Below are 25594 nucleotides of genomic sequence, written 5' to 3' on the forward strand. Positions count from 1 at the left end.
CAAATTGCTTATCCCCTTTTCTCTGTTTGCCTTCAAGATTTTTTTCTCTTTAGTTTTCAGAAGTTTGACTGTGATGAGTCTTAGTGTAGATTTTTTTTTGGATTTATCCTCTTTGGAATTCATTCAACTTATCCGTAGGTTTATGTCCAAATTTGAGAAGTTTTCAGCCATTATTTCTTCAAGTCCTTTTAAAGACCCCCTCTTTTCCTCACTCCTTCATGTGACTCTGATGGCATGAATGTTAAACCTTTCATTATGGTTCCATAGGCCCCTGAGGCTCTGGGGTTTGGATTCTGTTTTTTCCAGTTTGTTTTCTCTCTGTTGTTCAAACTGGCTACTTTCTACTGTTCTTTCTTCAGGTTCACTGATTCATTTCTCTGTCCCCTCCATCCTGCTGTTGAACCCATCCATTAGTTTCTATTCTAATTATTGTATATTTCAGTTCTAAAATTTCCATTTAGTTCTTCTTTATACAAATAAATAGGCTGAGACTATTTCTTTGAGGCATTGCATTTTTTCATTTGCTTCAAGTGTGTTCATAATTGCTCATTGAAGCATTTTTATCTTGCCTGTTTAAAGTACTTTGTCAGATAATTCTAACATTTCTGTCATCTTAGTGTTAACATTTATTGGTTGTCTTTTCTCATTCAGTTGGATATATTCTTGGTTCTTGGTATGATGCATGACTTTCAGTTGAGAGCTGGAGACGTTCATATTATGTATGAGATTCTGTATCTTATTTAAATCTTCTGGCTTACTTGTTTACTTGGCTTTCTCTAACACTGCCAGAGGAAGGAGTGGGTGCATCCTCCTTACTGCCAGGTGGAGGTACTCAGCCTTTTTTTTAACCCAAGGGAAGGGAGATCTCCTTACTATTGTTGTGTGCAGATGGGAGTCCCAGCTCCCCACAGAATCTCTACTGACAGCATGGTGAGGTCATTTGGCTAGAGAGAGCAGGTTCTGGTTGGGCCTTTCTTTATCTGCACCTGTTGGTGTTTCAGGTTTCTTAGTCTTCTCCACCTCTGAGATACAGGGCAAAAAAGAAGGCCCAAGGAACTCACCACAGTGTTGTTCCTCAGGGTTCGAAGTGCATTAGTAGGTCTGCTGCCTTCTCCCCACTTCTCAGAGTCTTCTTGTGTTTGTTTTACATATAATGTCCAGGGGTTTGGGCTGTATTTAGTGGGAGGAATAGGGGAAGTAGATCTGCTTCATTTTCTTGAAAACAGAAATCTATGTAAGAATTTTAAAGCCTAATTTTAAACTTTGCTGATTTATTCCATAAGGTGGTACAGATCACTTGTAGTCATTTTAAGAGACATTTTAATTAAATTAATTAATTAATTTATTTATTTTTGGCTGCGTTGGGTCTTTGTTGCTGGGTGCAGGTTTTCTCTAGTTGTGGTGAGTGAGGGCTACTCTTTGTTGCGGTGTGTGGGTTTCTAATTGCGGTGGCTTCTCTTGATGCGGAGCACGGGCTCTAGGCATGCGGGCTTCAGTAGTTGTGGCTCGTGGGCTCTACAGTGCAGTCTCAGTAATTGTGGCGCACAGGCTTAGTTGCTCCGCGGCACATGGGACCATCCTGGACCAGGGCTCGAACACATGTCCCATGTATTGGCAGGCGGATTCTTAACCACTGTGCCACCAGGAAAGTTCTGAGACATTTTAATTTAACAAATCTTCTAGTGAGTATAAGGTCCACTTCTTATCTCTGTTTTTTGATGTTCCATATAATAGAAATTGCCACATGGGCGCAAGGTGTTTTAAAAGAAAATGGGATTAGAGTTGAGTGGGGGAGGTCTACAATTCCTTATCCAAAACTCTTGGGAGCAGATGTACTTTAGTATTCAAAAAATTTTATAAAATATATTAAATATGACATTGTTAAAGGAAAAAATCATTCATGACACTTGTTAAGAATAAGGCAGACTTTATTCAGGGAGATCCCTATAATGGAATTTTATAGTAGGGGAGAGATCAGCTCAACTCTGAATACAACAAGGCAAGTGGAGATTTATAGCCAAGGAGCATGGTCAGGGTTAGTTGATAGAAAATTACTAAGAGGTAGGGTAATTCTTTGCTAAACTGACCTAACAGGGTTTCTGTTGAAGGCAGGCCAGAGTGATAAGATATTGAGGGTAGGGAATAAGGAATTCGACCAGCTATCAAGGGTGGGGAATTACTCAGCAGGACTCTTGCTAAAACTGAACCAAATGGGCCCAGGACAGAGCCCATTTAGTTCAAAGTCAAGCACTAGTCAGAGGACTCAGAGGAGTCTGACTCAAGTTTGGTTAAAGGCGAGAGTCTTTGTCAACTAACACCCCCAGCAGGGTTTGGTGCAGAATCTCTAAATCAAACGTCGTAATACTTCTGCAGCAAGACATGAATATTCACACTAAGTAGGTTAAGTGAAGATTATAAATGGTATTACTTCGGTTCAGAGAAGTTATGAAAAACCTTCTCTGTTTTCAGAGCACTGTGGTTTAGGAATTGTGGACTGTATAACCAAGCGTGTGTTAGGTGGGTCACAGCATAAGCAGCTTGGCAGCCTCTCTGACTCAATGCATTGAAATTAATTGCACAACCTTCTGCAGGCGTTTGAGTTTGTGGTCTCTGTATCCATAACCATTTAAAATTCTTCTAAAAATACTGAATAATTTCCTTATTTACCTGTTGTTTCCCTAGTAACTAACTCATTGAAAAATGATTTATTTTTAAAGTCTTAACACAGGAACTTCTCTGCTTATTAACAATGTTTCCCTCTCTCCTCAGATGAAGATGAAGAAAGTGATGAATCAAGTGAAGAAGAATCCAGCTTGGAGAGTGATGAGGATGAGTCTGGATCTGAAGATGAGGTTTTTGATGATTCTATCTGCCCAACAAGTAAGTGGGATAAAACCATGCATTCTCTGTTACGTGTGACTGTGGATTGATAATACCAAAAATTCCCTTTTATTGGTTTCTCGATTGTCTCATAATGATATTTAAGGAAAGGATGGCTTAATATGTATGAAGTATAGTCTAATGGATACTCTTTGGGGCTCTCTGGACAATTAATTTTCTGTTTCTTGAGGCAGATATTTATAAGTACTCAATTAAATAATCTGCAATCTCTAGTTGATTCAGAGTCATAAATTATGCAGAAAGTTTCATTTTATAGAGAAACAGAAGATTTATATATAAAAATATATATTTAAGTATATTTTTATAAAGCTCTTCCTTTTTGCCAAACCATTCAGTTTTCATATTTCAAACCTGTTTTGTAAGGGCAATTTTTACGTTTCCTGGAGATGCTTGGTGAAACCAGTCTGAAATATTCTTACAGTCCAATATTCTTATAGTCCAGACCAATATTCTTACAGGCTCAATACATGAATGGCTCAGTAGGAAAACTGTTTCTTCTTGATCTGAAATTACTTTCCTAGGTATTTCATATCAATTATAAATCAAATTTTAAAGTCAAATAAAGTTTAAATCTTGTTTTGATTTTGAAAATAAGAATCTCCTTAAAATCATATTTGTGAGTGGAAGAAAGCTAGAAAATCTTGTAGTGCAACTTGTTATCTTATAGCAGGATTAAACGGCTTGGACAAAGGCTCACAGTTAGTTTAGTGGTAGAACTTGGGATGGAGCTATGGTTCCTAAATTCCATTGTAGTGATCCATTATATTTTCACATTCTTTATCAATTACTCAGTGGATAAATGTGGCTGTCAGTGTGATATAGTGGAAATTAATACAGAGGTACTGTACTTGAATCCCATTCTGTCACATATCAGCTGTGTGACCTCTCTGAGGCTTACGGTGGTCGGGTGGTCGTGACCTATAAAATGGGAACAACAGTCTCTACCTTGCAGGGCCTGTGAGCCTTGAATGAGATAAGGTACATAAAGGACCCAGCACCGAGCCTGGCTCAGAGCACTGCTCAGAACATCAATACTAGTATCATAACCACTATCATGATTATTAATACTATTAATAATTTCTACCCAGAATAATTTCTACCTGGAGCCCTAAGTATGATGGAACCTTGCTGGAGTAGATGGACATTAATAATTCTGAAGCTCCAAAGTCCACACTTATTGTATTACTACATTCCCTAACAAATGGGGCTGCTTTGCTGTTTTGACTGTCTTTTCAGATTGTGATAAGGGTCTCTTTGAACTGGCCCTTCAACTTCGAGAGAAAAGGCTGGACATTGAAGAGGCCTTAGTTGAAGAAAAGAAAGTGATCGATAACCTCAGAAAGGAATATGATACATTGTCCAAAAAAGTATGTTGGTCTGCCCTTCTCAGGTCTGTTCATCCTCTCCCAACAAGCTACATCTCCTTGCAGCTATAATATTGCTATTTCATAGCAATGGCATGAGTTAGGACTTCTTGTAAGAGAACAGACATTTCCCATGTTATATCCATTTACAGTTGTGGTTGAGGGGCCATTGCTCTTTTAATGACTGGGACTTTCTTTATCTAAATCACTGGCCTCCAAACTTTTTTGATTACATACTTCTATAAGTAAAAAAATTGTGGAGCACATATTCCCACAATAAATGTATATTTATTTATAAATTATATACATGAACTATTATACTAATATATTTTATGTATTATGAAACATTTGCAAAAAACAGAAATTAACAAGAATAAGATAAAAGTAAATAGAAATTGAAACTTCTTTCCGGACCCCAGTAGATGACTTTGAAAGTCTGGGGTGTATGCATTCCATGTGGGAGGCCACTAAGCTAAACTTCTGGTACAATTATAGTGATTTTTCTGCTGTATCTGCTCAGTTTCCCTCTTAAGTACTCTTTCCTAGAGCAGCATCACTTGACTCATATTCAGAAATATTTTTGATAGATTGCTTCTCCTCTTGAACAAGGAAATGATTTGGAAAACTTTCTAGTATTTTAGGAGATGAAGCTATGTGCTTTAGAAATACTGTAGTTAGTAGTTTCATTACTTTAAAGGGCTTTTTTCTCTAGTTTATTGATGTCATTATGACCAAATGAGATTTGAACCATCCTGACAAAGACATTCCAGGCTGAGAGATGCTTTTTTTTTTTTTTTTTTTGCGGTACGTGGGCCTCTCACTGTTGTGGCCTCTCCCGTTGCGGAGCACAGGCTCCGGACGCGCAGGCTCAGCAGCCATGGCTCACGGGCCCAGCCACTCTGCGGCATGTGGGATCTTCCCGGACCGGGGCACTGCACCAGGGAAGCCCTGAGGGATGCTTTTACTGCAGAAAACAAAAGGGAGATGGGGACAAGTCTTCTGAGTTTTCATTAACAAAACCTATACAACTCTGGGGTCATTAGAACAATTGAAAAAGTGGTGTGGATCATGACTTAGCAGGAAGAGAATAATATATATTGCTGGGCTGCAGACTGGGATCGTCCGTTTAATCACAGTCCAACAAAGCAGATCCAGCTCATGCTTTTGCTTCCTCCCAGAAAGGCTTCATTTACCACCTCGGGTATATATTCAGTGAATCTTTTCAGCGTCTCACACATGGGGCTTTCCACAGGTCAAGATTGTGGCAACTAATCTGAACATGGCCGAGGAGGCCCTGGAGGCTTATCAGCGTGAGAAGCAGCAGCGGTTGAATGAGCTGCTGGTTGTGATTCCTCTCAAGCTCCACCAGGTGACGGGTCTGAGAGGTTGCCCCACCCTGTCTGAGCAGGGAAGCCATATGACACTCAGGCTTTTCCAGAGAAAAATTCATGGGCCACTAGGGGGCAGAAGTGCAGTCCTTGTGAGAAATCTACCTGTAGAATGACACCCCAACTTTTCTTACCCCTTCTGAGATTGTTATAAAAGCATAATATGAAAACATGTATATTTCCCTGTGGTCCATTATCACTTTGAAAGTTGAATCATTTCAAGTCTGAAGAAATGAGAAGCCTAGGACTTAAGGGAATGGCTTGGAGTTTGAAATGTTGGCTCTTGGGCACATGTCGCTTTTCACACCATCTTTAAGTAGACATGAACTAATGATGCAAGAAGTAGCTTCACTTAATCTCTACTTGTTAATGAGGGAGGTTAAGATAAAAGGAAAATATTCTTTCTCTTTTTTCCCTCTCTTTGTTCATCTCTATATCCCGCTCAAACTACAACTTACATTAAAATGCAGAGATCATATCAGCAAAGTACCATGTTTTGTCACGTAAATAGAGAAAGCTGTATGTTAGAAAAAAAACCTAAGGTCAGCCTTACATACATCTTGTTTAGCCTGAACCAAACAGGATTAGCGATCTGTAGCAATTTGCCTAATATGCCAACCCTGAAATGTCCGTTCCATCCTTATGCAGTAGATATCAAGCATGGTCTTTTTGGAAAGAAGTGCTGTCCCAGAGGGACATAATGTGACTTCTATTTGAAAGTGGTTTCCTGCTTTTACCTTACTCAGTGGTGACAAGGGACAGAGAAAGAAGTGTTTCCCTTATGCTTTCCATGACCTTCAATTTAGCTTGGTCTTTGTCTATTTTGATTTGTTTTGTTTTGCTTTCGTAGATAGAGTATGTGGTATTCGGAGAAATACCTAGTGATCTTTCTGGAACTTTGGTCTTTTCGAACCACTCCTTGGGACGACTGCAAGAACGAATTGTCCAGCTCCACGAGGAAAATTCCCAGCAGCAAAAACTTAACAAAGATTGCCGGGAACGGCGTAAACAGCTCATCCGAGAAAAGAGAGAGATGGCCAAAACTATACAGAGTGAGTATTAAGCCCGTGGCTTATTTAGTAATATTTATTGATTAGAGAGGGAACTGTCAAGTGACAATCTCCAACTTTGAAAAGAGTAGGTCATCACAGATCGGAACCACTGAGAGGAAATAACACCTTCCCGTCTTCCCACTTACTCTCTCTCCTGATTCTATCAAAAGATCATTCTCCTATTTTAAAAGGATAAATATTTTGTCATAGAAATAGTTTCTCGCAATTTTTAAAGGTTTTATTTATAATAAATTATAGAATGATACAGCAATAGCCCCTGTACCCACTAGCAAGCTTAAGAAATAAGCATTGAAGATACAACTGAAGGCCCTTCTCCTTATAATACTGTTCTGCTCTCTCCTTCCCCAGAATCAACCACCAGGCACGTCTGTATACATATGGATGTATCCACACACAGTATACAAAGTGCCTTTGTATGTTTTTAACTGTAATATAATATTATTCCTATCATTTTGCAGTTCACTTTATTAAACCAGTTTTTGAGAGTAATCCGTATTGCTACAGATAATTACTCATTTTAACTGGTACTACAATATTCCATTGTAGGACTATAAGAGTTTTTCTTCAGTCTCCTGTGGATGGATATTTAGGGTACTTGTAATTTTTCATGATCACAGGCAGTGTTACAGTGAACCTTCTTGTACATGTCTCCCCGTGCATGCGTGGAAGGAGGTGAGTCCCCAGGACTGGGGGCTCTGGGTGTGTGTGCATTTTCCGCTCTCCTGGGTATTGTCAAGTTGCCCTCCAAAGTGGCTGTACCCTTTTCTCACCCTTGGCAGTGTGAGAATTTCCTGGGCTCCATAGTCTAATCAACACTTAATACTGCTAGACTTTCATATTTCTGCCAACCTCGTAGATGTTAAAATTGTATTTCACTGTTTCCTGAAGTCCTTGAGGTTGAATGTCTTCACATAGCTTATTTGCTGTTTATTTGTGTTTCCTTTTCTTGCCTGTCATACACTTTGCCCATTTTTTTACTTGTTTTTTTTATTTTATTGATTGTAGGGAGTTTTTTCCTATATTTTATGTCTTTCTTTGTCCATTACATTCACTTCGAATCTTTTCTAATATGTGTCTCGCCTTTTTACTTTATTTACTGTATCTTTTTGGGATACAGACATTTAAAAATCTCAATGTAATTAATTTTATCAATCTATTTATAGTTTGTTCATTGTGTGTGTGTGTGTGTGTGTGTGTCTTAAGAAATCCTTTCCTATTCTGAGGTCACAAAGATATTTTTCTATCGTTTCTTCTATTAGTAGTGTTCCTCACATTTACGTTCTTAATTCAGATGGAACTGAGGTGTATAGTATAAGATGTATGGAGTAAAGACAATTCTCTTAAAATACCTTTTGAATATTTGATATATGGAACATATGTGTAAGTGATGAAGTATTCCAACTTTAATAATAATATTACCAATACTATAATAGCATCTACCTTAATGCCACAGACCTGTACACTTTAAAGATTAAAATGGTACATTTTGTTATGTGTATTTTACCACAATTGAATAATATTTTTTAAAAGAAAATTTGAAAAAGAAAAATAATGGGAAGAATATAGCGGTCAGTCAATCCAAGTTGCTTGGATTTGTAGAGGTCAGTTTCTAATGAGTGATGATGGTTCTACCCTCATGGGTGGCTGGATTATAAAATTTTAAAATACATGTTAGGACTCTATGTTTGAATAACACTTATTTGAGACATAGAGTTTTCTCAGGTATAAACCTTGAGGCCCCAATGTTTCTCACGTACTTCACATTCCTTTGGCTTCTGTAGCCTGTGAATGTTGTTTATATTTGGAAATACTATTTGTCAAACCAAGGAACAAACTAGTATGAAAATGAGGAAAGCAGCTTATTTCCATCTGAATAACCTCGCAGTTTGGAAAAATGTGTGAAGAAGATGAAATGAAGTATTCACATTTCTGGAATGTTAGTTGAAATCAAAAAAAAAAAAAAGTCCCATGTGGTTCAAGTTTTATTCAGTGACTTTGAGTTCTTCTCCTACCCCCGGTCCATTTTCTGAAAGCAAGTTGTGAGTCTGGTTAAAGACTGATCTCCTAATTCAGAAGGTGAAGCTAGGAGTGGTTCCTTTACTGTAACTCACAAATGCTTACCAGTGATGAGAAACACCACAGTCACTCACTGTTGCCTGCCTCCATCCCTAGACCCAATGGGGAAGAAGAGGAGAGTCTAGAACATGGGGTGGGGAGAGCACAGCTTGCAGCCATGGGGACAGAGGATAGGGAGTGTTCCAGAAGCCTTTATGTGCCCAGGGAACACTAGCTGGCCTGAGTCAGGAGAAGGGTGTTGTTAGGCTGGTTCCACAGTGGCGAGGACCAGAGTCCATGTCCTAGTACATGAGGCTGCCTTGGGAGAGGGGACCCTGTTATATGGGGCTAGCTGGGGGAAGTCAGGGTTCTTACTGAGGGAGGCCAAGCAGGCAGCCACAGGCTAGCCACACATGTGCCAATAATCCAGTCATTTCATTTGCATCACTGATTATCATGGCCACCGCATGACACAAGTCCATGGGGCGCCACTCACGTAGAATAGAAATGAATAACCCTCCCTGGATTGTGCAAAATGGCAGCCATGCTGATTATACCATTATCATTCAGCCATAACGATTATACCTGAATACAAATTCCTGTACTGTAACAGAATTGCATCATCTTGTTACACCTTAGGGCCTTCAGACTTCACTTAGGGGACTCTGGTGACTGAGAAAATCTTGTTACAAGATTACACTTTCTTGGGGAGCTCAGACTCCACAAATGGAATTTTCTCCAGGTTTTCCAGTGTTCACATGTTAAGGAAACACAGTAAACAAAAGTAAAACATATTACATGTTAGATGGAGAGGATTGTTAAGAAGAAAAAATTAGAAAGGGACTGGGAAAGGGTGCTGAGGTCCATAGGAAGCCAGGGAAGAGCTCCCTGGAAAGGTGATATACTTACTAAGATGTGGTTCTCCCTGGTTAGGGGACAAATTACATTTGGTTACACCTTCAGAAATGGGTGTTTTGGAAATAAGTCTTTCACCAGTCTCACAACTTGTTTTCAGAAAATGGGCTGTGTGGAGTGAGTCATGTGGCTATTCGGGAAGAGAATTCCAGACAATTCCATACGAGAATATCCAAGTGAGCCCGGAATGTTTGAGAAGGTTGAGAAAAAGATGTCTGGAGTGAATGAGGAGAGAGGTGTGGGAAAGGAGGTGGGAGAGATAATAGGGGCAGGGCAGGACAGGTAGGACCTTGTGAACCACTGCAAGGATTTTAATATTTTTACTTGGAATAAGATGGAAACTTCTGTTCAGTGACTGTTCTATTCTCAACACCAGATGTTATAGAGATCAGTAATAAAAAATTAAAAACTGAAGGCTTCATAATCCCATTTGGGCCCATGAATAATCTGAGGAGGGGCAGATCAGAAGGTGTAGCCAGTTGGGAAAGATGAGTCCCTTTTACACAGGAATTTGAAGTAGATGAAAAGACAAGAGAGCAATGTGCATTCTAAGTGAGGAAAGTTGTAGGTGAAAAGTCACAGAGGAAAACCCAACTGGTAACGTAAAATCTCTTATCATCTTCCTGCAAAAGCTGTTCCTCAGAATGGTAGTGGTATTGGTATTATTCATTTAATAACAGTGGGATCTGGTGAACAACCTGACAGTGACTGTCTTCTTTTAGAAATGGAAGAAACAGTCAATCAACTAATGGTCAGCAAGTTTGGCCGTGTGGTCAACCTAGAAGCCCTTCAGACACTTTCTGTGAATACAACACTTGAAGAACTAAAGATCAAGAAACTTCGAAAGGAGCTATCAAACGCAAAGGAAATGAAGATGTGGGAGGTTAGGATGAGAGGGCAGGTGATCCACTGGGTGGAGGCAAGGACTCCTGGTGAGCTTTCAGTGGTTCCTGCGAAGCATCTGTACACCTGGAGGCACGTGTGTGAGCCCCACTTGGTTCCTCCATGATCTTAAGCCTGTCTCGGCTTTCTTACCATTCACTTAGTTGAGCCACTGGTCTATCTTGGGATGAAAGCACTAGCATTGGGTCTGGGATCCAGGATTCATGTAAATATGATGGCAAAATGGCATGAAAGATTACAGACAGATTCTACTCTGAGGTCTGCATTAATGTATAAACGTTCTAATAGTGTTAGACATGAACTGCTATACTCTGAGGACCTAATTGTATTATTCTAAATAGCTTTTGATGCTATTTCCATTCTGGAAATTAGAAAAACATCTCTGAGTAATACATTTTATAACAAAGTATCTACTATTTAGCTGGTAGGGTCTTAGAAGGTATTCAATGCCTACACTGTTCCCGGAGCCATGAGATGAGGCAGTACCCCAGTGACAGCCTGATTCAGAGACAGGAACTTTTACAGAGATTTTATAAGCCCACAAATAATTATGGCTTCTCCAGTTTTCTGTCTTCACAGTAGACAGGGAAGGAGGAGAGGTTCCTAGCGCTAATCATTTTTTTTTTAAATATTTATTTATTTTCCTTATTTGTTTTTTGGCTGCCTCAGGTCTTAGTTGCAGCACACGGGGTCTTTGTCGAGGCATGCGGGATTTTTTTGTGACGGCGCAAGGTCTGCTCGGGTTTCTCTCTAGTTGTGCCGTGAGGGTTTTCTCTCTCTCTAGTTGTGGCGCGCCGGGCTCCAGGGCACGTGGGCTCTGTAGTTTGCTGCGCGTGGGCTCTAGTTGATGCGCGCAAACTCAATTGTTGTGGTGCGTGGGCTTGCCCCATGGCATGTGGGATTGAACCTGTGTCCTCTGCACTGGAAGGCGGATTCTTTACCACTGGACCACCAGGGAAGTCCCTCCTAGTGCTATCTTGTCTCATCGAAGATTTGCCACTGTACCGTGAAGAAACAAATTACTTCAGTGTTCGTGTCAGTGGGATGGTCCCTATCAGGGTAGTGCTGGAGATAATATGTGCTATCTAAAATAATTTGTTGGAGTAGTAGAACAAAGGAAAGCCACTGGCACATGTATGGCCATTCAAGCGGGTCACCTTGAGGATCCTGGGCCAAGACTGGGGAAAAAGCAATACAGGAACATTTCCTGCTTAAAGGATCATTCTCCCTTTTAATGAATGAATACCATCACTCAGTATGCACCCTAATGTCATTGCTCAACAATGGAGTGATGTCTATCTTATTTTTACCTACTTTCATCCTGCTTACATTCTTCTTTAATCAAACCAGACCCAGTGCACTTGCTTCTGATATTATTGGCTTATTGTATTTTTCTATGTGCACATCACTCCATTTGCCTGGTGGTTTTGATCAAATCATTCATTTTTCTCTGCTTCCTCATTCACTTAATCCATTTTGCATCTTTCTGCCCCGGTAGGAAAAGATTGCTCAAATGCGACGGGAATTGATGATGAAGACAAAAGAACACACCAAAAAACTTCATCAGATGAATGATTTATGTACTGAAAAGAAGAAACTTGATTCTCAGTTGAATATTCTACAGAACCAACAGGTATGTTCCTTTTCTTCAGACCTTTTGTCAGAATTGGGGATGTTCTATAAAGGGAATATCAAGTGCTGGCTTTTAAACAAACCTTGATCTTGGACGTTTCTGGCCCACTTGGGTCCCTGAGGACAGAGTTGATACCGTCTCTATTAAAATGAGCCTGAGGGACTAGCTTTACTGTATGCCTACTGGGTACCATGAATTCATACAAGTACTAATTAAGGGATTTGCCTTGGCCCTTGCAGACGTAGGGTTACTTAGGTATAAATAATGACATCAACATGCTCCCTGAATTTGGTGTCAAACATCCATTTCCAATACAGGTTTACTTCCTTTGACCTACAGGGGGCCTCCTGAATTATGGGAGGCCACATGTTACTTATTAAAACACTTGTTACTTTCTAGGGCTTTCAACTTGCTTTTATATAATATTTATTGAGGCTAACCTAGTAGTACTTAATACAGCATGTGGTGGATAATACTTATTTATAAAGTTTCACCCTATTTAAGCCTTGCCTTCTAGGGACATAACACATGTATGGCATATTCTGAACTATGTGCTATAATCTTTTAATAGTACCTGCAAAAATGCTGTTTTTTTTTTTTTTTTCTCTTGGTTTTCTTTACACGCCCAGGAAATGTTCTAAGCCAGGGGTTCTCAAAGTGTGGTTCCCCCAGATGTACAGAATCGGAGACTGTGGGGGAGGGGTCCAGCAATCTAGAACAAGCCTTCCAGCTGATTCAGCTGCATGCTAGAGCTGAAGAATCACTGGTCTAAGCAAAAGTCCAAAAGAAAGAATGAATAAGAGGCTCTGGGAGGTTTACAACTAAAATAGAGAGGAAGCCTAGACTCTGAATATCAAAGGCCCTTTAGCCACTACAGAATTATTGAATGAAGTGTCACAGCAGTGTTCAAGAGCGGTGATGCCTAGACAGACTCTTCACAGAGTCGTCAGGGAGTAAACATCTGTTGACTTGATGTGCTTGGAACGTCCAGATACCTTGGAGAGGAAAGAGTTTGGAGGCAGATCAGTTGACTGGGAAAGGGAGTTAATTGTGTAGGTGTCTTTACATAGTATATCTTTATATATATATAGCTTTACATGTATGGTCTCTTTCCATTGGCTGTCTCATTGAATCTTCAAAATACCACTTTCCAAAGCTCAGAGTGGTGAAGTAACGTGCTCATGCTCTCAGAGCTAATGCGTGGGGAAGTTTCTTTTTTTTAACATCTTTATTGGAGTATAATTGCTTTACAATGGTGTGTTAGTTTCTGTGTATAACACAGTGAATCAGCTATACGTATACATATATCCCCATATCCCCTCCCTCTTGCATCTCCCTCCCACCCCTCTAGGTGGTCACAAAGCACCGAGCTGATCTCCCTGTGCTGTGCGGCTGCTTCCCACTAGCTATCTATTTTACATTTGGTAGCATAGATATGTCCATGCCACTCTCTCACTTCGTCCCAGCTTACCCTTCCCCCTCCCCGTGTCCTCAAGTCCATTTTCTACGTCTGCGTCTTTATTCCTGTCCTGCCCCTAGGTTCTTCAGAACCATTTTTTTTTTTTAGATTCCATATATATGTGTTAGCATATGGTATTTGTTTTTCTCTTTCTGACTTACTTCACTCTGTATGACAGACTTTAGGTCCACTGACCTCACTACAAATAACTGTTTCGTTCCTTTTTATGGCTGAGTAATATGCCATTGTATAAATGTGCCACATCATCTTTATCCATTCATCTGCTGATGGACACTTAGGTTGCTTCCACGCCCCTGCTATTGTAAATAGAGCTGCAGTGAACGGGACGTTTGTTTTTAAACTGGGGGCTTTCTGACTCCATAGCTATTACTCTTACAACAATCTAGGCATGGATTGGGATGAAGATGGCAAGGACAAAAAACCAACAGTCAAAGACATTTCAAAGTAAGAAGAGCCAAAATTTGTTTGGATATGGTAAAGAGAATGAGGGAAAAGCTAAGGTGACTTCAGAGTGACCGTCTGGACTGACTGCGCATGAGGGGCCGTGCATTTAGCTATAAGTAACCAAAAGCCCCACTTTTGAAGAGTAGCTTAAACAAATAGGGGTGCTTTTCCTCACTTAACAAGAAGTCTGCAGGAGATGACTGAGGGGTTTTAGTTTAGTGGGGCTGTGATGTCAGGGCCAGTATCTCTGTGACTCTCTCAGTGGCTGAAGTTTCCTTCAGAGTCACAGACAGCTGCCCCAGCTCTGTGCTTGCTGCCCAAATGCCAGACTCTTGTGTCCCTTTCATTAAGAAAGCAAATGTTTTCTGCTACATCTACTTAGCCACTCCCAGCTGGAAAAGAAAGTGGTTAAGGTTAGTGTTTAGTTTTCACAGCCCCTGAAGTGAAGGTGGGCAAGGGAGAAGAGGCAAGAAGGTACTGGGGGCTTCCCTGGTGGCGCAGTGGTTGAGAGTCTGCCCACCTTTGCAGGGGACACGGGTTCGTGCCCCGGTCGGGGAAGATCCCACATGCCGCGGAGCGGCTGGGCCCGTGAGCCATGGCCGCTGAGGCTGCGCGTCCGGAGCCTGTGCTCCGCAACGGGAGAGGCCACAGCAGTGAGAGGCCCGCGTACCGCAAAAAAAAAAAAAAAAAAAAAGAAGGTACCGGGTAATGACAACCCCTACTTATGAGGAAGGGCTGCCATAGTAAGTGGGGTAACAGACAAATCATGGGCTTTTGGCTTCAGGTAACCTGGTTCTCATCCTGCTTCCAGTCCTTAATATTATAGTGACTTGGGCCAGTTCATAAACCTGTCAGTTTCTGTATCTTTAAAATTGGAATACCACCACCTGGTTCTGAGTTGTGAGGATCACATGAGGTCGCAGACATAAAGCACCTGGCACGGAGAAGATAACTAGGTGTTATGTCCCTTCCTTTAATGCACGGTCAGATTTATTGAGTGTCTACTTATGTAACAAGTTCTAGGGCGGATGCTGGGTAGAGTGGTGAGATCCAGGCATATTGGGCTCTATTTCTAAGGCACAGGATCTAGCAAGAAAGATATCAAACAAGCACTTAGGTCAAACCATAGGAAACTGCTACTTTTTAGGCTAAAAAATGGTCACGTGTCACAAATTTCAAATGGTTCAGTCTAATAACTACAATGATGAGTGATGGATGATTTGACAGAACGTAGAACAGGAAGCCTAACCCAGCCCATGGGGTAAAGAAATCCTCCCTAAAACTGATGTCTGAAACATGAGCAGGAATTGGCTGGGCAGGGGAAGAAATCAGATGAGGGAATAAAGATTTCTTTTTTGGAAAACAAGATATGGGCTGTCTAGGAAAAGGAGGTATCTGGCCTTTTAGAATTGCAGCGATGAGCCCTGTAGGGTATGAGTGACTGATAGCTAGCTTCATGAGTTACCCTCTAAAGGAGATTTGCATTCTAAGAGTTGCCTTATTAGCTCAAAGGGACACCTTTCCAATGGCAGGATTTCAGTGGAGGACTTGAAGGCATCTTAAAATCAGGAGCGGTGGCTCTTTAAGTCAGGCACACCTAAAAGACAAATTAAGACAGGGGTGTTTCCATAGTCCAAATGGTGCTTAAAGCAGGGAGGTGTTTTCTCTCAACAGGGCAATGCCTTCCAGGGCCCCCGGAAAGCAGATATTGTGGCAAGAGAGAAGGTCACTGAATTGATCCAAGTCCAGGCCGAAAGGATTATGGCCTTAAAGGAAGAGGTTGCTCTTTTGCGTAAGAAAGGTGGCCTTGTTCTCCCCCCCATTCACTCTCCACAAGAGAATGAATGAAGCCCGTGGGCCTTAAGTTTGCTTTTTTCTCAAATCCAGCCAAGATTTCTGACACTTAATTCAACAGATGTTCTGTTTCCTTGTCGCCTGCAACAATCCTACTGTTTTAAAGTGAACTTATCTGAAAGTCTAAAACCACATCCAGTCATGTAGTTTTAATAATTTCCCCCCAACTGCTTATCTTAAAACTGACTACAGCACCCAACAGCTACTTATTATTGAACTGAACCAATGCAGATGTGTCTGCAACCAACTGGGTCAAATGTGAAGTCTTAGGAGGCTGTTACCTTAAATCGCCAGAAACCATCGGTAATATATCCTGTTTTAGGAAATTTGTTTTTTGGTTATCTGAATTCTTAGCCATTAGCAAGAAAATCGATCATTCAGCAAACCATGAGAAAACTTCCTTTTCTTGGTCGTCGGATCCTTGGAAAATAAACTTTGATGTTATCAGGTATTCTCTGAGAGGACACAAGAGAACAAAAACTATTTTGCCAACAATATCTGAGAAAAATGCAATTTAGAATTTTGACATTGTTAACTTCATAAAGCAGTTATTTGAGGGGGTCGGGATTCAGGAAATGCAGACAGAAAGAGCAGAGCGGTTTGCTTTAGACTGGCATAAAGCAAAAAAATAAACAGCTTCCTGAATCACCCATAGTTTTAGCAACCTCCTCAGCTCTGGGTGGAGCACAGAAGTGTGTTTTGCAAAATGGTTGAGAAGGAGTCTCTTCTCTGAAGGTGTCTGCAGCTCTACCAGTATTCTAAGCACTTCCTATAGTTTCTCATGTCCTGTGCCATTTTCTTTCTGTTTCTACTTGAGTCATTTGCTGGTTTTGATATAGATCAGGAAGTAATGAAATAGATCCCATCACTGAGAGATCAACTCTAATAATCACTTTTGATTGTATATAACATTTAAACTAATTTGGGAGTATTCTTTTGGTTTGGGGGTAAGTAGTCAGTGGAATTCATCTCAGAATGATTTCACTGATATTTGGATTTCTGTTAGTAACAGAACATAGCACTTTAAATTCCGTGCTCTGTGGGTCCATTTTAATGAGCTACTCCCTTGAGGCCATCCCAGAATATGAATTGGTTACCGAAAAGGAAAGGGAAAGGCGGCAATGTTGCACCAATGTAGAAAGCGACCTCAGCAAGGTCAAGTTTTCGTAACCCGTCTAGCCTGCTGATCTGCCCCCCAAAATTATAGACAGGACTTGGGGTTTTTTTGTATGTTGGAATATATATATATTACAGGGGGCCACTTGGCCTATTGTGTCTCTAAGATCCTTTCATACTCCTATTTGAGAGGTCCAAATAGCTTAATGTTTGTGCCTGTCACCACAGAGCTCTGATGTAGCAGCTTTTCTACTGGAGAGCACCCTTTACCACATTCTCTGCTGTACACCCTGAACTATGTGTGTACACCCTTAACTATGTGTGCCCTTCAAGCGTTTCAAAAAAATGTGCTAGTCACAGTTCTGAGTGTTTTACCTACTTAGTTATTCCTGCATAAAAAATTACCCCCAAACATAGCTTCAAACAACATTATCTCACCCAGTTTCTGAGGGTCAGGAAGCTGGGAGCTACTTAGCTGGGTGTTTCCAGCTCGGGTCTCTTACGAGGTTGTAGTCAAGCTGTGAGCTGGGGCCACGTCCATCTGAAGCTTGGCTGCAGCAGGAAGGGCTACCACCAAACTTACGTAACTGGCTGGCTACGACCTTGAGCGGCCGCCTGGATACAGTGGGTGGTCCCGGAGGAGACACTATCCCCTTGTTGTGGTGAGAGCTAGGGTAAAAATTACATTATTTTCCTGGGCCTCATTGTCAGACAAATGAGAGATCTGGATAAGCTCTGAGGCTTCTTCCCATTCTGAATCCTGAGATTCTAATTGCAGCAAGAATGAATTTAGTCTATGGACGAGTAAAACCAGTCAGGATCATTACTTTTTCCCAAACTGAACTAGACAAAAATCACTAAAGTTTACAATATTAGGCATTCATACAGCATGTTTGGGATTTGACAATACAGTTAATTCATTTTTATTTTGAATTAGATAAGAAAGATAGCTTTCGTTTCATTTCATTGATCCCAGGCTTAGTCTTGAATCTATAGCAACTGAGTCTTCGGGAGGTTTAACAGCAAGCAGGAGAGCACCAGGGTGCAGCCCTGGCTGGGGGTGGATGGAAAGCTGTCCTAGTCTCCTGATCTGTGCTCTGCCTCCTGCTGTGCCCTTAGAGAAGGCAGCCTCACCTTTGAAAGAGGCCAAAAATCTGCCTGAGTTACTCGAGGATCAACTGTTAATGTCCCTTGGTTATTCTGAACCCTCGTCCATAGTATCATCAAATCTCAACATTGAAAGAAAAACTGTAGAGTCCAGCCCCTCTGTCAGAACTTCACAGGAAAAGGAGTTTCTCATTCCTGCCGACTCAGCCTGTCCTGTGTGGCTGTCCTGAGCCATGAGCTGAACTCCACACCACCACCAGCTCCTGCCCAACTAGGTCTTACTCTTCCTTTTGATTAATTTATATAGCCATTGCTGACTGAATCAGATTTTTAAAAGGCACTATAATAATTAACCTGAATCTAAAGAAATGCAAGATGCGATGAAACTGAATATCTAAGCTGTTTCCTTTTCTAGGCTAAAATTTAAAGGCCTGATGCCTAACCTTTTCCTCCTCTCCTGCAATTGGCTAAAGTAAATATGCACATTTATCTCATTTAACCTGCCTTAGAAGTGCTTTTTCATTCCCAGGTTTTTTTTTTTTTTTTTTTTTTGAGAGCTAAAAGCACTGTTGTCACATAAAACTGCTTTCTGCACAGCACTGGAACCATACCACTTCCATAAAGTTCACCAGAACTCACCTTGACAACCACTGGGATCATCAAGCATTAAGAAAACAGGGGAGTTTTTTTGTTTTCAAAAGCCAATGGGCTAGAAGTTGAGTTTTATAGCCCAGATCTGAGAGGTAAGATCTGTCCCTCCTGGAAGTGACCTCTAGGCCCTTGATGCGAGATTGTGTCTGAAGTCACAATATCTTATCTCTTCTCTTCCCTGCTCTACGTCTCCTTTCCTATCATTTCCGTATTCCTACAGTCCTTCATTTCATTTCTTGAAATATTTTTAAAAGACTGCTTTTCTGAAAACCATGTTCCAATTTAGCTGCTGGACAGAGAAAGGATGCAGGAATCTCTTCTGGCCAGCAGAGGGCGCACTTGCCCTAGACCATCAGTCACCTCCTGGGGCTTTCTTAGGACTTTATTCAATTTGTGACTGGAGTGCGAAGCTAGGGTCTGCCACTGATGACCCGGAAGAGGATTAAGTGTTTCAAGTGGCATTTCATCTGTAACTCAACTCTACTGAAATCTAAAAGGTACATTTCCCTCCTGAAAACAGTTAAAGTGTGGTAGGGCTCTCGGCAAAAAGCTACAGCCTCCGTCTACTTCCACTTGCCCAGACAAAGGTTGATCCTATGGTTGGACGGCAGTGAGTAAATGTTGATTTTAAACAACTAGTGAGTCAACTCCCCTGGCCACGTTGCTGTTTCTTTGGAAAGAAGGGAAGTGAATTTTACGAGGCACCATATGTTCACCTGTAGCACAGCACTTCACTAAATGGCATTTTGGAGAAAATACTTAGTCTTCAACACACACCTGTATAGAAAAGATGAGCCTCATTCCTTCCGATCTGACCACAGCTTTACCTCAAGTCCAGTCAGAGAACGGTGAATCTGCTTCTCCTCGCCCACTGTACACTGTGTCCCTCTTGGACTAAACAGTTACCACGCATCTGCATTAATGAAAACACAACTGAGAGTCAATATTTAAAAAGACAAAATTAGAAACATTTGCTACCTTTTCCAGACTTCTCCTCGATGGATCTGAAAACATCACAAGTGGATGTTTCTTCAAATACTCAGACTGAATCCTAACAAACATCTAAAGAGAATGCTGACTCATACATGACTAAGCTGTAGGTTACAGGGAAGACTAAACATTTATTTAGACATTACAGTGTTTATTTTTACAGAGATATGTTGCCACAGATTATTGATTCTGGAAGGTTTGTTAATGCTTACAGTACTATACACATCTTAGTCTAGTCTCACGGGCGTCTTGGGAAAACGCTTCCTTTAGCACCAGATCCAGCCACTGTCACGGGTGGCTGCAGCCTCTGATCGCACGGCCCTGGCCCTTCTCTTGCAGTCACTGTGGACAGTGTGCCTAGGAGTCCTCCTTCCACGGGCTTCTCTGTGGGCCTTCTGCAGGGGCCCAGGCAGCGGCGGAGGGTCTAAGGGACGGGCTGCCTCCTCAGTCTGTGCTGCTCTTTCCCGGTTGACTCCTGTTCCGTTGCGGCTTCTTTGCTTCCCACCTCAGACCTCAGTGGGGAGGATTCCCTATGTCTCTCCAGAATTATAAAAACATATATACATTTATTTACAAGTGCATAAATATATAAATATGGCTATTATAGAAAAATAAATACCAATTTTCTCTCTTTTTTAAAGAAACAACAATATATAGTGTCTTTCTGGGATATCAGCTTCTGCCTAAATTGTAGGAGGTGGTATTTCAAAAGACGTGAACCGGTGGGCTGGGGGAGAGCCGCATCCCAAGTTCCTGCCCTACGTAGGCCCCCACGGGGTGCTGGGGACACCAGTCTCCTCTCCCCGCAGGGCAGGAGTCAGGACTGGCCACCTCTTCAACCGGTACGAGGCCCAAGCAGCACCGGGACCCTGAGGGGAGAGAAAAGTGGGAAACGTTAGAATCCAGACTGACCAGGAACTAGTGCTCAGCAGTACTGGGTCACCCTCTCTCTGGGCTCTCTCTGGGAGCTGGTTACTGGCTTTAGAGGAAGGACAGAGACCTACAACCACAAAAAGGACAATTACACTCCCTCTAAGTATGGGCCACTTCTTACCCACGTCCCACCTGCACATTTCAGTGGTGAAAGCGTGGAGACCCTCATGCATCTACCCTATAACCAGGGGCAGATGACGTCAGCTGAGCCCAGGAACCGTGCAAGAAAGTTCTGCTTTCTCCAGGTGTGGGCTGCTAGTACACCCTTCTGCTATGCTTTCTGGCCATGATCATCTCACTCACAACTCATGCCCCCCGATGGAGGGAGTCCCGTGTAGATGCTACTGGGGTCTGGCTCTAGGAGGTACCTGTCTTAGAATTTCATCTCCCAGGGTCTGGGAGCTGCATGTGACCTGGGAGCCACACCGTGGAGGCTATAAGAAACTGCAGCTAATTCTCTGAACCAGCCTGTGCCCAACCAGGTATCAAAAAGATGGGCACAAAGAAGGACAGTGGGCTGGGCACGCTGTGCTTCGAGTCCCTTGGAGGGAAAGTTCTCTGGAAGCACAGAGTTCTGATGATGTGAGAACCTGGCTTAATGATGGATGCAACCTCATTCCTTAATTAAGAGACAAGACCCAACAAAGCAAGGTACTTCGGAGTGATTAGAGAGTGCCTCTTAGTGTGATGAGAGGCGGTGGGAATTGGTGAGTGGCCTTGAGATGCTGAGACCAAAAGGGCTTCTTTCCCTGAAATGGAGAAGTGCCCGTTCTCTCAGCCTTTGAGGACAGAGCTTGCCATGTTGGACCCACCTGACACTCCCTGCAGATGTGCTGGGCCTTCAGCAGGGAAGGAGGTGGCCAGCTCCCCTTTGCACCCCCATCTCGGATATACAAGCTGTGGACGGTCTTTACCAGACACCGCCTTCAGGGACTGTTCTCGCCCCGCCTGCACGTCACTCCCGGGTCGTGGACGCCTACACCTCACCTCATCCCCAGCTTGTTCAACCGCCCGCCCTGCCCTCAGCACTGACCTGGGTGAGAAAGAGGGTCCCACGTGGCTTCCAGCCCAGGACCCTGGGGTACACGCCTCATGCCGGGCTGGCCCGTGGCTGCTGGCTGCCCCTGGAGGTGGTGGCAGTCCTGCTGAGCCTGGAGCAGCTGGCAAGCTGAGTCATCGGGCAGCGTGTATAAGAGCGAGCCCTCGTCCGGGTTCGACTTGGGAGCCCTGCATGCACAAAACCAGGCGGAGGGGTGAGGCAGGGGCAGCGTGGGCCTGGATCCCACTGCCCTGGATACTCCCGTCTGGGGCAGCAGAGCTGGGCAGGGCTCAGGCGGGGCAGGGGCTGCTCCCCTTTGGACATCAAGAGGTGCCACACCATCGCTTCCACAGGCAATTCTAGTCTACTTCCATGTGACTCCACGCGCGTCCTGAGTACATGAGAGGACGTGGGGCCTACGGGCAGAGCCAGCTGGGTGGGGCTGCTCTGGCCTGAGAAGCGAGGGAGGAATTGCTGAGCAGAAAAGGCATCATAACTGCAAACACAACAACTAACCCCCTTAGGCTAAGAGTCCAGGGGAGGGCTTCCCTTGGTGGAGCAGTGGTTGAGAGTCCGCCTGCCGATGCAGGGGACACGGGTTCGTGCCCTGGTCCGGGAAGATCCCACATGCCGCGGAGCGACTGGGCCCGTGAACCATGGCCGCTGAGCCTGCGCGTCCCGCGTCCGGAGCCTGTGCTCCGCAACGGGAGAGGCCACAGCAGTGAGAGGCCCGCGTACCGAGGGGAAAAAAAAAAAAAAAGAGTCCAGGGGAGCAGTTTGTCAGATGAGGGGATCGTGAGTGAAGCACTTGTGCTCACCTCTCAGTGATCCATGCTGGGTTTGAGGAACTAGTGAGAGAGCGAGCGCTGGGGCTCAGGGGTGGAAGGCAGGGAGGGGCCTGGGTACCTGGGAATCTGGTGACTTGGGGGGTCACGTCCACTGCCAAGAACGGTCTGCCTCAGCGTGCTGTCGGTGTCATCCTGCTGCTCAAACGAGGAACGAGAAGGTCACATCAGAGAGTCCAGGTAACTTCCCCATTCGTTGTTCAGCAGGCCCAGCAGCCCGGGATTAGAGGCTAGAAGGGAGGGAGCCTCAGGAGGTGGCCCGGCCACGCCCTCCATGGTGACCCGTCCCTGCGTGCCCACACTCCCAGAACTACGTTACCTGCTGAAGCTCCCCTGGGCGGCGCTGCTGAGGCTTCACGCCTGGGTAGCCCATGGCAGCTGCAGGGCAGGCCGTGTTCACATGTACTCCATTGGTACAGGCCCGTCCGCTGGTGCCACTGAGGTAGGGCTGCCCATTGGCTCGGTGGCCTGGGAGCCCTCCCAGTGGTACCATAGTGTATTGGCAGGAGGAGGGCAGAAGGGCACTTCGAGGAAAACCCAGGTCTGTTGTATGTTCTGGAAGAACGGAAGGATAGAGCTACGCTTAGGTCAAGGAGGCCTGGGGCAGCTTGAAAAAGTCCCACGTGAATCTCAGAAAACTCCTGAGGACTTAAGGTCAAATGAGGTAGGCGGGGAGTTGACATCGCGCCAGGGTAGAGAATATTCTTTCTCTCGGAAAATTCTTCCTGTCTCCCACTTCTTCCTAACATCTAGATTTTTTTTTTTTTTTTGCAGTAGGGAGAGGAGACACAGGACCAGGATTTGGGAGAATGAAGTGGCAAGTTAACACAAGGAACAATATTTAAATGAAGCAAGTTGACCAGATGTGTTACCGTCTGAAGCAGAAATCAGTGGATAAATCAGATTAACCTAGGATTAGGGGGAAAGCTCGAGGGAGCCACAGACCTAGAGAGGCGGGAAGAGGCAGGGTCAACTGAAAGTATGAGTACGTGGTCAGAGCTTGAGACAGTAAAAGAAAACAGAGCCAGCTAAGTACTGAGCTCCAGGGATGCAGAGAACACAGACCGACTCCCACTTCATCCTCTCCATCTGCCAACGTCTATGAGACGAAGGGAAGGCCCCATCTGTGAGCGATCTCCGACTCTCTCCAAGCCCTCTGGGGGACCCACCAGGAACTTGAGCTCCCATGTGTGAAGCAGGGCGCCTGGGATCCTGCCCTGGGCAGAGGCCTCCTTAGGGACTGGGAGACCCCTCCTCCCCTTACCCCCACCCCAGGCTCCTTCCCCTTGGTGTTGAGGATGGTCATTCACTCACTTTGCTTAGACCAGGCCCTCCACAAGCAGAAGGGGATGAAGGCAACGATGATGAGGACGATGGAGCCCAGGACGACCCCGACGATCAGGTAGGGCAGGTCGCTGGAGCGGGCCACCATGGCCCCTGTGCCCACCGGCCGCTCTATGGTTTCATGGGGTGGTAGCTGTGGCGGGGCCAGAGTTGGGGGTGGGAGTCGACCAGGCTGACCAGAAGACTTCCGGGCTGTTAATTGGGACAAAACTCACTTCAGCCTCTATTTCTTTGACATTTCTTTCATGAAAAATAGGAAAACAATATCCTGATTCCATGGGTGTGAGAAACGGGGTCAAACTTGTAAGACAGGGCCTTCGGTGGATGACTGTGGTGTCCAAGCTCAGCGTGAAACTGACCTCTAAGGTGAAATTGGGTGTCGCTGAAGACACCTGAGCCTTATACTTCAAAAAACACCCTGAGATATTTGTGGACCAAGCACTAGGGGCAGACTGGGTCTTTGGGGGCAGAAGTGGTATAGGGGTTTTCTAGAAGCATAGCTGGGGAACTTCTGGAAGAAAATATAAGAAGTACCTGAAAGCAGAAAGAACTGGGAATGGAAGAACTTCCCCGTGAATCTGCTATTCCTGGGTGCACCGAGAGATGTGAAGTCCTAGGTCTGAGCTGGGGTGCAGAGCAGGGAGACGGGGTTCGGGGCTCACTAGGACTGACAGTGCTAGAGAAATGCCAATCCAAAAGTTTACGAGGTGGCAACCTCGGCATCTGGCTTTTGCTGTTATCAGGATGTATCTGACATCGTTAACTCCTTTTCGCAGCCGTCCTCTCCCATGACTTTCTGATACTACAGTCTTCTGGGTTTCCCGTAACCTCTCTGCCGCTGCTGCTTACATTTCTCTCTTCCTGCCCTTTTCTTCCTGTCTTTGCCTCAGACACTGAGAAGTCTTCTAGTCCCTCTCAGACTACACTCTGTCTTCTTCTTCCCTCTATGCCTGTGATTTCAGCCTACATCCCAGTGACCGCCAAATACCCTTACCCAGGGTCCTCCCTGGGCAGGAGACCTGCTTCCCTCACGGGACACTTGCATTTCAACGTCTCAGAAGAATCAGACTCAGGTACGCCTCCAAGTGGTTCACGTTGTTCCTTTCTTGTGGAAGCGAGTTCCCTGCTGGCTTTTCCCCTTTTCGATAGATGGCACGACCACCTGTGTGGTTCTTCAAGTTCAAAACTTCAAGGTTTCTGCTGAACTCCTTTCACTCTCTCCCAGCCTCAACACACTATCAGTCCCTGGTCCTCCCTACGCTCCCTCACAAAAGAGGCTCAAACCCACCCCTTCTCTTCACCTTTCCTTCGCGGCCCCGGTTCTCTCCCCTCAGCCCATTCCTGCATAGTCACCAGTGACCCTTCCTGACAAACAAATCCAACGACGACCCTTCTCCACCTCACAGCCCACAGGGTCCCTGATGCCCGTGGCCTCTTCCCTGAGCACTGCCCTCTCTCGTCCTTCCAGTGCCACATACTCCCGCCATGTGGAGCTACGTGAAGGCTTGTCCTATGCCCCAGGCCACTGCCTCCACCCTGCTGAAGGTTCAGTCCTTCCA

At 44.0% G+C, this 25594-nt stretch overlaps 2 protein-coding genes across 4 annotated transcripts in view; one reads left to right on the forward strand and one right to left on the reverse strand.

Moving 5' to 3' along the window:
• CFAP44 (cilia and flagella associated protein 44) overlaps window positions 1-16004 on the forward strand; it is a gene marked incomplete at its 3' end in the record, with an annotated part of 129482 nt that extends 113478 nt beyond the window's left edge. The window contains exons 28-34 of the mRNA XM_082654830.1: window positions 2770-2880; window positions 4138-4268; window positions 5518-5634; window positions 6504-6705; window positions 10419-10579; window positions 12098-12232; window positions 15831-16004. Coding sequence (XP_082510956.1) covers window positions 2770-2880; window positions 4138-4268; window positions 5518-5634; window positions 6504-6705; window positions 10419-10579; window positions 12098-12232; window positions 15831-16004 — 1031 coding nt within the window. The remainder of the gene's footprint in view (window positions 1-2769; window positions 2881-4137; window positions 4269-5517; window positions 5635-6503; window positions 6706-10418; window positions 10580-12097; window positions 12233-15830) is intronic.
• A 3987-nt stretch (window positions 16005-19991) lies between these two features.
• The window catches only part of BOC (BOC cell adhesion associated, oncogene regulated), a 75797-nt gene continuing 70194 nt past the window's right edge, over window positions 19992-25594 (reverse strand). For all 3 annotated transcript variants that reach the window (XM_082655623.1, XM_082655622.1, XM_082655621.1), the window contains 5 exons: window positions 24006-24227; window positions 23011-23246; window positions 22753-22829; window positions 21841-22034; window positions 19992-20743 (listed from right to left, as the gene is read on the reverse strand). In XM_082655623.1, coding sequence (XP_082511749.1) covers window positions 20580-20743; window positions 21841-22034; window positions 22753-22829; window positions 23011-23246; window positions 24006-24227 — 893 coding nt within the window. In that variant the 3' untranslated portion in view covers window positions 19992-20579. The remainder of the gene's footprint in view (window positions 20744-21840; window positions 22035-22752; window positions 22830-23010; window positions 23247-24005; window positions 24228-25594) is intronic.

Source organism: Grampus griseus, assembly GCF_964374135.1.
Source record: "Grampus griseus genome assembly, chromosome: 5".
Classification (NCBI taxonomy): Eukaryota; Metazoa; Chordata; class Mammalia; order Artiodactyla; family Delphinidae; genus Grampus; species Grampus griseus.